This window comes from Heteronotia binoei, chromosome 20 (assembly GCF_032191835.1).
Source record: "Heteronotia binoei isolate CCM8104 ecotype False Entrance Well chromosome 20, APGP_CSIRO_Hbin_v1, whole genome shotgun sequence".
In the NCBI taxonomy this organism is placed as follows: Eukaryota; Metazoa; Chordata; class Lepidosauria; order Squamata; family Gekkonidae; genus Heteronotia; species Heteronotia binoei.
This window is the reverse complement of record NC_083242.1, coordinates 28,878,684-28,891,886: the sequence shown is the minus strand read 5'-3', so window position 1 is coordinate 28,891,886 and position 13,203 is coordinate 28,878,684. Positions and strand designations below refer to the sequence as shown.

At 49.1% G+C, this 13,203-nt stretch overlaps 1 protein-coding gene across 1 annotated transcript in view; it reads right to left on the bottom strand.

The window, feature by feature from the left end:
- The window catches only part of BAIAP2L1 (BAR/IMD domain containing adaptor protein 2 like 1), a 124,042-nt gene extending 111,747 nt beyond the window's left edge, over positions 1-12,295 (bottom strand). Inside the window, exon 1 of the mRNA XM_060260633.1 lies at positions 11,994-12,295. Coding sequence (XP_060116616.1) covers positions 11,994-12,044 — 51 coding nt within the window. The 5' untranslated portion in view covers positions 12,045-12,295. The remainder of the gene's footprint in view (positions 1-11,993) is intronic.
- Between the last annotated feature and the right edge of the window lie 908 nt (positions 12,296-13,203).

The following is a 13,203-nucleotide window of genomic DNA, read 5'->3' as shown; positions in this document are numbered from 1 at the left end:
CCCACCACAGACACCCTGTGAGGTGGGTGGGGCTGGAGAGGGCTCTCACAGAAGCTGCCCTTCCAAGGACAGTCTCAGAGCGGCCTACAATCTCCTTTCCCTTCCTCCCCCACAACAGACACCCTGTAAGGTGGGTGGGGCTGGAGAGGGCTCTCACAGAAGCTGCCCTTCCAAGGACAGTCTCAGAGCGGCCTACAATCTCCTTTCCCTTCCTCCCCCAGCACAGACACCCTGTGAGGTGGGTGGGGCTGGAGAGGGCTCTCACAGCAGCTGCCCTTTCAAGGACAGAGGCTCAGAGCGGCCTACAATCTCCTTTCCCTTCCTCCCCCACAACAGACACCCTGTGAGGTGGGTGGGGCTGAGAGGGCTCTCACAGCAGCTGCCCCTTCAAGGACAGAGGCTCAGAGCGGCCTACAATCTCCTTTCCCTTCCTCCCCCACAACAGACACCCTGTGAGGTGGGTGGGGCTGGAGAGGGCTCTCACAGCAGCTGCGCTTTCAAGGACAGAGTCTCAGAGCGGCCTACAATCTCCTTTCCCTTCCTCCCCCACAACAGACACCCTGTGAGGTGGGTGGGGCTGGAGAGGGCTCTCACAGCAGCTGCCCTTTCAAGGACAGAGTCTCAGAGCGGCCTACAATCTCCTTTCCCTTCCTCCCCCACAACAGACACCCTGTGAGGTGGGTGGGGCTGGAGAGGGCTCTCACAGCAGCTGCCCTTTCAAGGACAGAGTCTCAGAGCGGCTCACAATCTCCTTTACCTTCCTCCCCCACAACAGACACCCTGTGAGGTGGGTGGGGCTGGAGAGGGCTCTCACAGCAGCTGCCCTTTCAAGGACAGAGTCTCAGAGCGGCCTACAATCTCCTTTCCCTTCCTCCCCCACAACAGACACCCTGTGAGGTGGGTGGGGCTGGAGAGGGCTCTCACAGCAGCTGCCCTTTCAAGGACAGAGGCTCAGAGCGGCCTACAATCTCCTTTCCCTTCCTCCCCCACAACAGACACCCTGTGAGGTGGGTGGGGCTGAGAGGGCTCTCACAGCAGCTGCCCCTTCAAGGACAGAGGCTCAGAGCGGCCTACAATCTCCTTTCCCTTCCTCCCCCACAACAGACACCCTGTGAGGTGGGTGGGGCTGGAGAGGGCTCTCACAGCAGCTGCGCTTTCAAGGACAGAGTCTCAGAGCGGCCTACAATCTCCTTTCCCTTCCTCCCCCACAACAGACACCCTGTGAGGTGGGTGGGGCTGGAGAGGGCTCTCACAGCAGCTGCGCTTTCAAGGACAGAGTCTCAGAGCGGCCTACAATCTCCTTTCCCTTCCTCCCCCACAACAGACACCCTGTGAGGTGGGTGGGGCTGGAGAGGGCTCTCACAGCAGCTGCCCTTTCAAGGACAGAGTCTCAGAGCGGCCTACAATCTCCTTTCCCTTCCTCCCCCACAACAGACACCCTGTGAGGTGGGTGGGGCTGGAGAGGGCTCTCACAGCAGCTGCCCTTTTAAGGACAGAGTCTCAGAGCGGCTCACAATCTCCTTTCCCTTCCTCCCCCACAACAGACACCCTGTGAGGTGGGTGGGGCTGGAGAGAGCTCTCCCAGCAGCTGCCCTTTCAAGGACAACCTCTGCCAGAGTTATGGCTGACCCAAGGCCATGCCAGCAGGTGCAAGTGGAGGAGTGGAGAATCAAACCCGGTTCTCCCAGATAAGAGTCCGCGCACTGAACCACTACACCAAACTGGCTCTCTCATGTGAGAATTTCACTACCGTCCTAAGAACACTCTCCTGGGAGTAAGCCCCTTTGAACAGACTCAAGCAGGATGCTGAATAGACCTGGCAAGAACTGCTCTCTTAGTTCCTGTGGAAGCCTGTCTTGTTGGATCTTCAAAGCAGCACCCTGACTAGAATGGCCCAGACTAGACTAATTTCATTAGATCTCAGAAGCTAAGCAGGGTCAGCTCTTGTTAGCGTTTCGATGCGAGGCCACCGAGGAAGCCCAGGGTTGGCACACAGAGGCAGCAATGGCAATCCTCGTCTTGGCCATGAAAACCCGGGGGTGGGGGGGGAGGGTCACCATAAGTTGGGTGTCACCATAACTTGACGGCATCTCTCACACACAAATCCTAGGCAGCCTACAGCCAAAAAGCTTGCTTGGTCTCCCCCCTGCCCTTCTTTCTTTCCTAGCTTTCTTTTTTTTGAGAGTTAATAGGAATGGGAATGGGAAGGGGCGGCAGCCTACAGAAACTTCAACTGGAGAGCCAGTTTGGTGTAGTGGTTAAGTGTGCAGACTCTTATCTGGGAGAACCGGGTTTGATTCCCCACTCCTCCACTTGCAGCTGCTGGAATGGCCTTGGGTCAGCCGTAGCTCTAATAGAGAGCCAGTTTGGTGTAGTGGTGAAGTGCTCAGACTCTTATCTGGGAGAACCGGGTTTGATTCCCCACTCCTCCACTTGCAGCTGCTGGAATGGCCTTGGGTCAGCTGTAGCTCTTATCTGAGAGAACCGGGTTGGATTCCCCACTCCTCCACTTGCAGCTGCTGGAATGGCCTTGGGTCAGTCATAGCTCTCTTATCTGGGAGAGCCGGGTTTGATTCCCCACTCCTCCACTTGCAGCTGCTGGAATGGCCTTGGGTCAGCCAGAGCTCTCTTATCTGGGAGAACCGGGTTTGATTCCCCACTCCTCCACTTGCAGCTGCTGGAATGGCCTCGGGTCCGTCACAGCCCTCGCAGAGCTGTCCTTGAAAGGGCAGCTTTTGGGAGAGCTCTCTCCAGCCCCACCTACCTCACAAGGTGTCTGTTGTGGGGGAGGAAGGTAAAGGCAATTGTGAGCCGCTCTGAGACTCTTTGGAGTGGAGGGCAGGATATAAATCCAATATCTTCATTTTCTTCTTTTATTAAACGAAATGTAAAATCAGTGATAGATTTTCATTTACAGTTTCTATGGCTTCAGAGATGTAATCAGTCCCAGAGAAGGCCTGTCACACTCACACGGAGCTGTAGTGAGAGAATTCGCAGCCATGTTTTTGTGAGCACCTGCTTCAAAGGGTGAACCCCCTTTGCAGGCAGGAGGCAGATCGAGGCAAGCACTGCACAAGATTCACATCGCCATAATGATGAGATAAGGCTTGCTTCTGTGTGCTTAGGACCACCATGCCTATAGTTCACAAACATACCCTTGGAATGCCAACGTTCTATTCAAAGCAAGCAATAAAAGTGATGGCAAAGTTTGCCCATGGCATTCATCGGTTTATGCGATGGTATCCTCATGCTGTCCATCTGACGTGGAACAGAAGAGCCCAGCTTCCAGCATAGGCTAACGGAGGTCCGAAGTTGCTGAGACAGAGAGGGGGGAAAGATATTGGGGTTGTAGTGGATAGCTCAATGAGAGGCTGATTCCACACTAGATCTGAAAAAAACAGGTTAACGCTGTGGCGCAGCAAATCCTGGGTTTCCCCCGCACAAAATGGCAGAGCGGAGCAACTCGTGCAAAATCGCCAGCTTGCTCTGGAGAGAAACGGAAGCCTGGTCTAGTGTGGAATCAGTCAGAGTGTCAGCCCAGTTTGCTGCAGTGGTGAAAGATGCAAACTCTAGTTAGGGATAATTAGGAAAGGGACTGAGAATAAAACTGCCAGTATTGTAATGCCCCATATAGATCTATGGTGTGGCCTCATTTGGAATACTGTGTACAGTTCTAGGGTGTTTTTACACTGACAGTTTGTGATTCTCTATCACTGCATTGGAAACTCACCTTTTACATTACCTAACATTCTCACAACTGTTTTGCATCGTTGCTGCCCGAAGCATCTACATTTGTTTCGGTGAGATGAGTTTCAGAGCTGCTGCTGCAACGTTTTTCTCCACACTAGTCTTGATCTGGTCTTTTCTCTACAGGCATTTCAAACTTGTGTTTTAAAAGACTCCTCCAAAAGCCACCACAAGGTGCAGTAATTTGCACGAGAACTGACAGCACTTGAAATTTTTACATATCATTGCTTGCCTCATCTAGTAATTAAAATTTGTATTGTTTTTGCAGTGTTGACACGATTTCCAAGCAATCATATACATTTAACTAAGCACTGGTGTTCCGGCTGCCTTCTGATCAGAGACACCCCCTCCCCCCCAAACTGAAACGCTTAAATGTAAAAGGGAAATAATTAAAGCGGAACAGCGGCAGACGATTTGAAGACTCTAAAACTCTGGATCAAACTGAATGTAAAAACTCCCCTAGTCACTGCATCTCAAAGAGGACATCACAAAGCTGAAAAAAACACTGGAGGGCAACCAAGATGATTCAGGAGTTGGAGCACCTTCCCTATGAGGAAAGACTGAAGAGTCTGGGACTTTGCCATTGAGAAAAGAGATGGCTAAGAGGGAGGGGATATGATAAAGGTTTCTAAAATTATGCTTGGAGTGGAGAGAGTTGACAAAGATAATTTTTTTCCCCTCTCCCAAAATATGAGAGCTCAAGGGCATCCAATGAATCCCAGAGCCAAGAGGAAACATCACAGTAAGGCCTTGGACTCTATGCTCTGTTGCTGGCCTTCCAGAGAAACTGTCTGGCCACTGTATGAGACGGGATGCTAGACAAGATGGACCACTGGTCTGATCCAGCAGGGTTCTTCTGATGCTCTTATGGATGGGGATCTAGAAAATGGGTCCCTGTGCTCTAGGAGGACATGGTGAAAGTCTGTGGAAATATGATTAGTAGGTTGACAACACTTTTGTGATTGATAGAGTGGGGGTATGGTAGGGGGTTACAGGAGGACATCAATTCCTTTCTATCCCCTTCTGGGGCCACAATCAGAAACCTTCCACGTTCTTCCTCTCTCCATCTTCCCATTCTAGGTCACAGCAGTACACACCAGACAGGAAAAGTGATGAGGTTTCACTCGGAACTGTGAGGGAGAAACCACAATGAGGCTGAAGGAGAGTGTAATGCTATGAGTCAAGCAGTTAGCTTCACCCTGTGCATAGTATTCCATCTCCCTAAAAGCTAACAGGATAGTTGTTAGTAAAGACAGCTATTTTACCACGTCCCAGGAACATGCTAGAAAACCTAATGTGGTACTGAATAAAACTTCTGAAAGAATGCTGAAGTTTATTATTTTTTTTAAAGAAACGCTAAAAGAATAATCCGACACTGAAATGTAGCTCGGATAAAACAACTGTTTCTGCTACAATATAATCTTAGAGATTAATAAATTAAATATGAGAAGCCGGTGTGATGCAGTGACCGAAAAAGCAAATGCAATCTTGGGATGGATCAACAGAGGCATAACTTCCAGATCCCATGATGTCATAGTCTCGCTGTACACTCCATCGGTCAGGCCACACGTGGAGTCTGGTGTGCGGTTCTGCAGGCCTCACTTCAAGAAGGATGTGGGCAGAATGGAGCAAGTGCAGAGGAGAGCGACGAGCATGACCAGGGGCCTGGAGACCCAGCCCTACAAGGAAAGGTTGAGGGACTTGGGAATGTTCAGTCTGGAGAAGAGGAGGTTGAGGGGAGACATGATTGCTCTCTATAAGTATCTGAGGAGGGCAGGGAGCTGTTCCTGTTGGTAGCAGAGGGGAGGACTTGTAATAATGGGCTTAAAATAAGGGTGGATATTAGGATAATTGGATATTAGGAAAAACTTTTTAGAATAAGAGTTGTTCGACAGTGGAATCAGCTACCGAGGGAGGTGGTGAGCTCCCCCTCCCGGGCAATCTTTATGCAGTGGCTGGACAAACACTGGCCAAGGATGATCTAGGCTGATCCTGCATAGAGCAGGGGGTTGGCCTAGATAGCCTGTATGGCCCCTTCCAGCTCTATGATTTTATGATTCTATTCTTAGCAAAGGAAGCATACTTATTAGTAGATTATCCTGCCCTGTTTTAATGGGACCATACATTCACAAAAGCACACATACCACATCAGATTAGCAATTCAGATACACCTCAGCATAATTAAGGGGATTTGTCATGGGGAAGGACATGATTTTTTTCTCCAAGGCAAAAAATAAATGCAACAACCTAAATTCAAAACACAGGGAAAAACCCTACAACTATCATTAAAAATACTTCTAGTGTGTACTAAACCTGGCCAGAATCAGAAAACTGAAGTCGACACAGTATTTTACAAACATACACTGTGCAATACACACCCACCCAATCACACAGAAGGCTGTTTACAAAACAGATTTCTCAAGGTACAAAAGATCTCCATGGCGTTCAAGCAGCATACAAACAGGATTGTTGCAATGTTCTTTACAGAGAGAGGGCAGAGATGTGCTATCCCATGCCTAAAGGGCAACTATGTGATTTTAAGAAAAGAAAACAGACCAAAAGTGCTTGAAAACTGGATGCAACGTCAATACATCTCAGTTGGAGAGCCAGTTTGGTGTAGTGGTTAAGTGTGCGGACTCTTATCTGGGAGAACCGGGTTTGATTCCCCACTCCTCCACTTGCACCTGCTGGAATGGCCTTGGGTCAGCCATAGCTCTGGCAGAGGTTGTCCTTGAAAGGGCAGCTGCTGTGAGAGCCCTCTCCAGCCCCACTCACCTCACAGGGTGTCTGTTGTGGGGGAGGAAGGGAAAGGAGATTGTGAGCCGCTCTGAGACTCTGTCCTTGAAAGGGCAACTGCTGTGAGAGCCCTCTCCAGCCCCACCCACCTCACAGGGTGTCTGTTGTGGGGGAGGAAGGTAAAGGAGATTGTGCGCCGCTCTGAGACTCTTCGGAGTGGAGGGCGGGATATAAATCCAATATCTTCTTCCAATATCTTCTTCAGTAACAGCCGTACATCTTCTGTTCAGGGGTGAATTAAAGTCCCTTTCCTCAACTTAGGGTTAAGTCTTTCCTTTTGCCGCAGACAGCATAGCTGTGCAACAGAAAATTGGGTATTAGCTAAAGATAAGAAGGGTGTGATCCGCAAAGTGGCCATTCTTGTTTTGGCATTGGCCGACAAAGTCATTTTAACTTTCACGTAACCGATTGGCCCCTTATGTAACTGACTGCACGTCACGTGCTCTTGTGATGTCCCAAGAGAGAACAGAACTTACAGAGTTCTATTTCAAAACAGTCCTAGATGCTTTTATTGCCTATAGTTATGCATGTTATCTTGCCGTGGCTAATGGGTACTATAAATAGACCTAATCATTAATTGTCATAGTATATGGTGTTGCCTGACAACTGTCTAAACTATACATAACAATAGTTGTGCTTGTAATATAAAAGGTTGTTCTGCCGTGAAATCAGACCCTCCTCCTCCTCCTCTAGGGTTACCTTCCTTATTCCTGGATCCTCCTCTAACACAACAATGGGGAAACAGGTTTGTTTTTTTAAATGCAGAAATTCTATATAACTATGCAATATTTAGATCAGGGGTGTCAAACATGCAGCCCAAGGGCCGAATGAGGCCCCGGAGGTCTCCTATCAGGCAGGGCCATCTTAACAGAATTATGGGCCCCGGGCAAAGCAGTGTACCGGGCCCCTACGACAACTACTCACAGGAATAAAAATGCAAATGGTTGATAAATGGCCGACCTATATAAAGGATCTTTGTATAGGTCTACAAGACGATAGTCAACATTTTCTCAACTTGCACAAATAACAAGCTTATCCATTCATACATTCACAAACCATCAATACCTGGTTATTGGTACTGCATCATACCCAGATTACTATGGGGCCCTTATGCTCATGGAGCCCACGGGCAAGTGCCCATGAGGCCCATGCGTTAAGACAGTCCTGCTATCAGGCCCCCAAGCAACTGACTCTTGTCCGCTTCCTTCTACCACTCTCTTGCTTCCTTCTCAACTTGCTTTGCAAGGCTTGCTCAATCGCACAGGAGCTACAGAGCAAAACCTCGATTTTCTCCATTGGTTGAGGCTCCTCCCCCTCCTGGTCTCCTGGGGAGGGAGGGAAAGTGCCAGCGCGTCCTTTGCCCAGTTCCCTAGATCCCGTGGGAGAAATACAAAGAAAGCACCTTTACGACCGACGAGTGCTAATGTTTTAAGCATGTGTTAAGTTTTTTTTTTTAAAAAAACCTTTCGTCCTGTTTGTGTCCTTTAAGAAGTTTATATCTCTGCTACCTAATCTTAAATAGGTACACACATGGCCCAGCCCAACATGGCCCGGGTACAATACATTCTGATTTATGTCAGATCCGGCCTTCATAACAAATGAGTTTGACACCCTTGAATTAGATGATGATCAATCCCTGGCATCTCTAAGCTAAAAGGATCAGGTGGCAGGCGGTACGAAAGACCTCTGCCTGAAACCATGGACAGCCACTGCTGGTCAGAGTAGACAATCAGACTGACCTTGACGGACCAATGATCTGATTCAATATAAAGTGGCTTCATGCGTGTTCAAGCATTCTAACTGCTTTGGAAGCTGCCTGCGTACAGACTTTTCCCATCTGTGGGATATTCAGTCTGCCCTGCAGCTTCAAATCTCAGACACAGGTTGTCTACGAAGCAATCTTTCTCTGTCCAGGAATTATTGATGGAGGTGAACTAGGTAACAGAACTCTTACCCCTGCAGAACTGTACCCTTTATGCCCCCAGACAGGAGCCTCACATTAAAAGGTTATGCCACGATTCTTGAACTGGCAGATACAATATCTCCACAGTATCCAAATCGCTCTACCCATTCTGCACTCTGGAATCTCCTCCGTTAAAAAGCATACCTCCAAAATGGGAAGATACCTACTAGCTGATTCAATTGTCTTGTAGCTTAGCCCATTGGTGGGAGGGATATCTGTGGGAGATACTGGTTACAATTCTAAGGGCATGCGAGGAAGCCCCAATGAATACAGTAGGATTTATGTTCCCACAGTTACCCTTTCCCATCATGAAACTCTCTTACACTGAAGGAAACTCTCAACTGGAATACATCAATCTATGCTAAAATCCAGGTCTCAAATATCACATTCTCTTCTGAAGGATTGTCAGACACAGACAGCACTTCAGCTTTTGACCTGTACACTGAATAAGTGAAGCAAGAGGGGAGAGACTTTTTCAGACACTTGAACACAATAATCCTGTGCGTTCTTCCTTAATTAATTCAGAACAGCAATCGGCACCTAGTTTGATATTTGCAATATGTAATATGGATTAGAATTCTAACCCAGTCCCAGAAATATGAATGGAACGTAGGTTCATTTATATCCCACTTTTCTTCCCAGAGGGGTTCCAGAGCGACTTGCTTTCGTCTTGTCTCCTCCATTTTATCCTCATAGCAACCCTGTGAGGTAGGATGGGTTGAGGTGTGTGACTGGCCCCGAGGTCACGCAGCGAGCTTCCATGACAGAGTAGGGATTTGAACATGGTCACTTCTAATCACTACACCACATTTTAAAGGTATCTAATTTACACGAAGGGATCGCTAAGCCATGTCCTTTCCTTCCACTTTCATTGGGCATAAATGCCATCCCTCGCTCACTCGCTCTCCACACAGCGATTATCACAGAACCCTTGCCTAATAATTGTGCATATGAAGTCCACTCTGTAATCAACTTCATCATGGGGTTTCTGTGCAGCAGGAAACACAGCTTTGGCAACCACTGATCAAGCTGTCTGCACCCTCTTGGAAATGCACCACTGGGTTCATGATGTGCAAGCACATTTCCATACACAAACCCACCCCATTTGTGTGCAGTCAGCATGGCAGTCACAGGCCCGCCAGTGCAAACAATTTCTCGCAGGCAGAGTCTACATACTGACTCATGTGGCAAGCATATTTGTGCTTTGTGAGTGTGTGTGTGATGTTTGCTTCAGCCCTGAAACGGCATGATCGAACTGGTGAAAGGGGGAGGGGGGGTCATAGGGAATGGAGAGTTTGTAACCATCACCTCAGAATCAGTAGGAAATGCATACTGAACCCTCCTTTCCCTTGAACAATAATGTAGACTTTATTTTTTGGTCATTACCTTTAAAATTTTGGTCATTTTGGTCATTACTTTTAAAGCCCTATATGGCCCGGGACCTGCCTACCTGAGGGACCGTCTCTCCCCACATGTTCCTCAGAGAGTACTGAGATCGGGAACCCAAAACCTTCTCGTTATCCCCGGGCCAAAAGAAGCCCGCCTAAAATCCACCAGGGATAGGGCCTTCTCTGTTATGGCCCCTATATGGTGGAATCAGCTGCCGGAGGAGGTGAGGGCCCTGCGGGACCTTGTTCAGTTCCGCAGGGCCTGTAAGACAACTCTCTTCCGGCTAGCCCACACCTAACTGATGAGAAACTAAACGCAGCTTTACCAGACTCCTGTTATATATTTTGCTGTGATATTTAATGTTTCTAAGGTTTTAAATGTTTTGAATGCTTATATATTTAAATGTTAGTCTAATTTTATGTTTGACTCTTTGTTGTAAGCCGCCCTGAGCCACTTCGTGGGAAGGGCGGGATATAAATCCTAAATAAATAAATAAAAATTTTTTTAACTACGGACTCAACACATGCTCACGCACAGTTTCTATGCCATGGAACTTCCTGTACGCACACAGGAGAATGAAGTGCCAAAGTCCCCAGGTGGGTAGAATGCACTTCTTTGGACCACAGGGGGATCACCTCTTTTACTATTTTTTTTTAAAAAAAACACCAACTTTAGACTTTACTTTTCAGAGTAGGATCAGGCTAGTGGCTAATCTAGTCCACCCTCCTGCTTCCAACAGCAGCTGGTCAGGAAAGCTCACACGCAAAATTCTGCTTCCTCTAATAAATGTGCCCAACACTTTTTAAAAATCTTACACTAAACCACCACATCTTGAGGCAGTGAGTTCCACAAATCAACTATCTATAGTGCAAAGCAAGAGAACGGACTCCAAAGCCCATCGCCTGAAGTGGAACAGTCCACCCCACTACCACAGGACCCTACCACCTACTTCCTACTTCATTCAGCCACAGTGCCTGTTCCAGAAGGTGCCAATTATTCCGTTCATCAAAGGGCGCCAATCCAAAAATATGAACCAATGGAAACCTAATTGCACTCCAGAGTCTGTAGGTAGCCACGTTAGGCTGCAGGGGTTAAGAAACAGAACCCCCGGAAGCCATGTTATATCCCCTTTATTATGACCAAACACTGTGCTAACATATTTAAAAAAGGGTTGAGGTGAGGGAGACCCACACAGCTTGCATTCAATGTGAACGAAAAAATGTGCATGCACACAAAAGCTTATACCCAGAATTAAACTTTGTTGGTCTTCAAGGTGCCACTGGACGCAGACTTTGTTTGTTTTACTGCTTCAGTCATGGCTACCCACCCGAATCAATCAGATAAGTAGATAACCATTCACATAGATAACTATTGAACAGAAACTTAACCATATCTTAAATTATGGGGGGTGGGGGTCGGAAACAACTTTCCATATTATTAGAACCAAAAAACAGTAAAAAAAACCCAAAAACCCAAAACACCACCCAATGACAACAACAAAAAAGTGGGGTACTTTGGTCTGAACAAAAAAGTATGCGCGTGGCACAAAATATAATCGGCATAACCCAATATTTTAACCCATTACTTTAATTTAAACTAACAACCAACCTTAACTTAAACATTACCTGAATTTAAACTAACAACCAACCAACCCCAAAAGGGGAAGGGGTGGTGTTTGGATAAATCCCCCCCCCCAAAAACCCCCCCCCAGCTATTTCCTGAACCTCCCCATCCAAAGCTCTTCTCTGCCTCCCTCCCTCCCCACCCCTCAGCAAACAGAAGCCACTCCGGATTTCAAAAAGCCATCCAAAGTCCTTTGATCCGAATAAAAAAAAAAAATGAGAACCTAGTAACCAGGACATGTCTAGGATATTTCATTCCGCATTTCGGCTGAGCTTTCCAAGACATAAAATTGCTAATAATGCTAACGTTTAAATACTGATTTTTTTAACCTATCAGCTCCCCTGGGGGTGCCCTGGGAAAGGCGAGCGACAACTCTTGCAAATGCAGAAGCAATCCCAATTTCCTGCAAACAATCCCAATTTCCTCCCTCTGCAGGCATGTCCCCGATCCCTCCCCCCCCCCCCCCCCGCCTTACTTTATAGGTGTTTTCGGTCAGTTTGTTCACTTCTTCTGGATCCCGGGACATGGCGGGGGCAGGAGGAGGAGGAAGCAGGAAAGACAAGGGGGAAAAGCGAAGCGATGAAACCGGGAAGCGTCGGGAGGAACTTTCTCCCTGCCTTCCTCGCCCTCAGGACGGCGGCGCTGCTGCTCGTGTGGCGGCCGAGCGCCTTCTCAGCGTCCCTCCCTTCTTTCCCGCCGGCGCCCTCGTCTTGCCCCTCACCGAGGCCGGCCGGCTGCGGCGCTCCCTTCCTCCCCTTCGCTCGGCCCCCTTCGACTGTCAAAACTTGTGGAACCAGCCAGCCAGCCGGCTCCTCGGCCCGCCCTTTCCCCCAGCCCGCCCAACCCCGACCCGCAGCGCGGCCGACGGGGAGGAGCCAGGCCCGGGAGAGGCCGGCAGGGGAAGGTCGGGCGGAGGCTAACCCCTCCTTCCCCCGCCTGAGCCGCCGCCTCTCTCCCTCCCACCCACACCCCGCTCCCCCCTCACCTGAGCAGCCCCTTCCCCCTCACCTGAGACACCGGCTGCCCTAACTTCCCTTTCTCTCCTTCCCCCTCACCTGAGCCCTCTTTTGCCATCCCTCACCTGAGCTGCCCCTTCCCCCCTCACCTGAGACACCGGCTGCCCTAACTTCCCTTTCTCTTTACCCCTCACCTGAGCCCTCTTTTGCCATCCCTCACCTGAGCTGCCCCTTCCCCCTCACCTGAGATACCGGCTGCCCTAACTTCCCTTTCTCTTTACCCCTCACCTGAGCCCTCTTTTGCCATCCCTCATCTGAGCAGCCCCTTCCCCCTCACCTGAGATACCGGCTGCCCTAACTTCCCTTTCTCTTTACCGCTCACCTGAGCCCTCTTTTGCCATCCCTCACCTGAGCTGCCCCTTCCCCCCTCACCTGAGACACCAGCTGCCCTAACTTCCCTTTCTCTTTACCCCTCACCTGAGCCCTCTTTTGCCATCCCTCACCTGAGCAGCCCCTTCCACCCTCACCTGAGACACCGGCTGCCCTAACTTCCCTTTCTCTTTACCCCTCACCTGAGCCCTCTTTTGCCATCCCTCACCTGAGCTGCCCCTTCCCCCTCACCTGAGACGCCGGCTGCCCTAATTTCCCTTTCTTTCTTTTCCCCTCACCTGAGCCCTCTTTTGCCATCCCTCACCTGAGCAGCCCCTTCCCCCTCACCTGAGACACCGG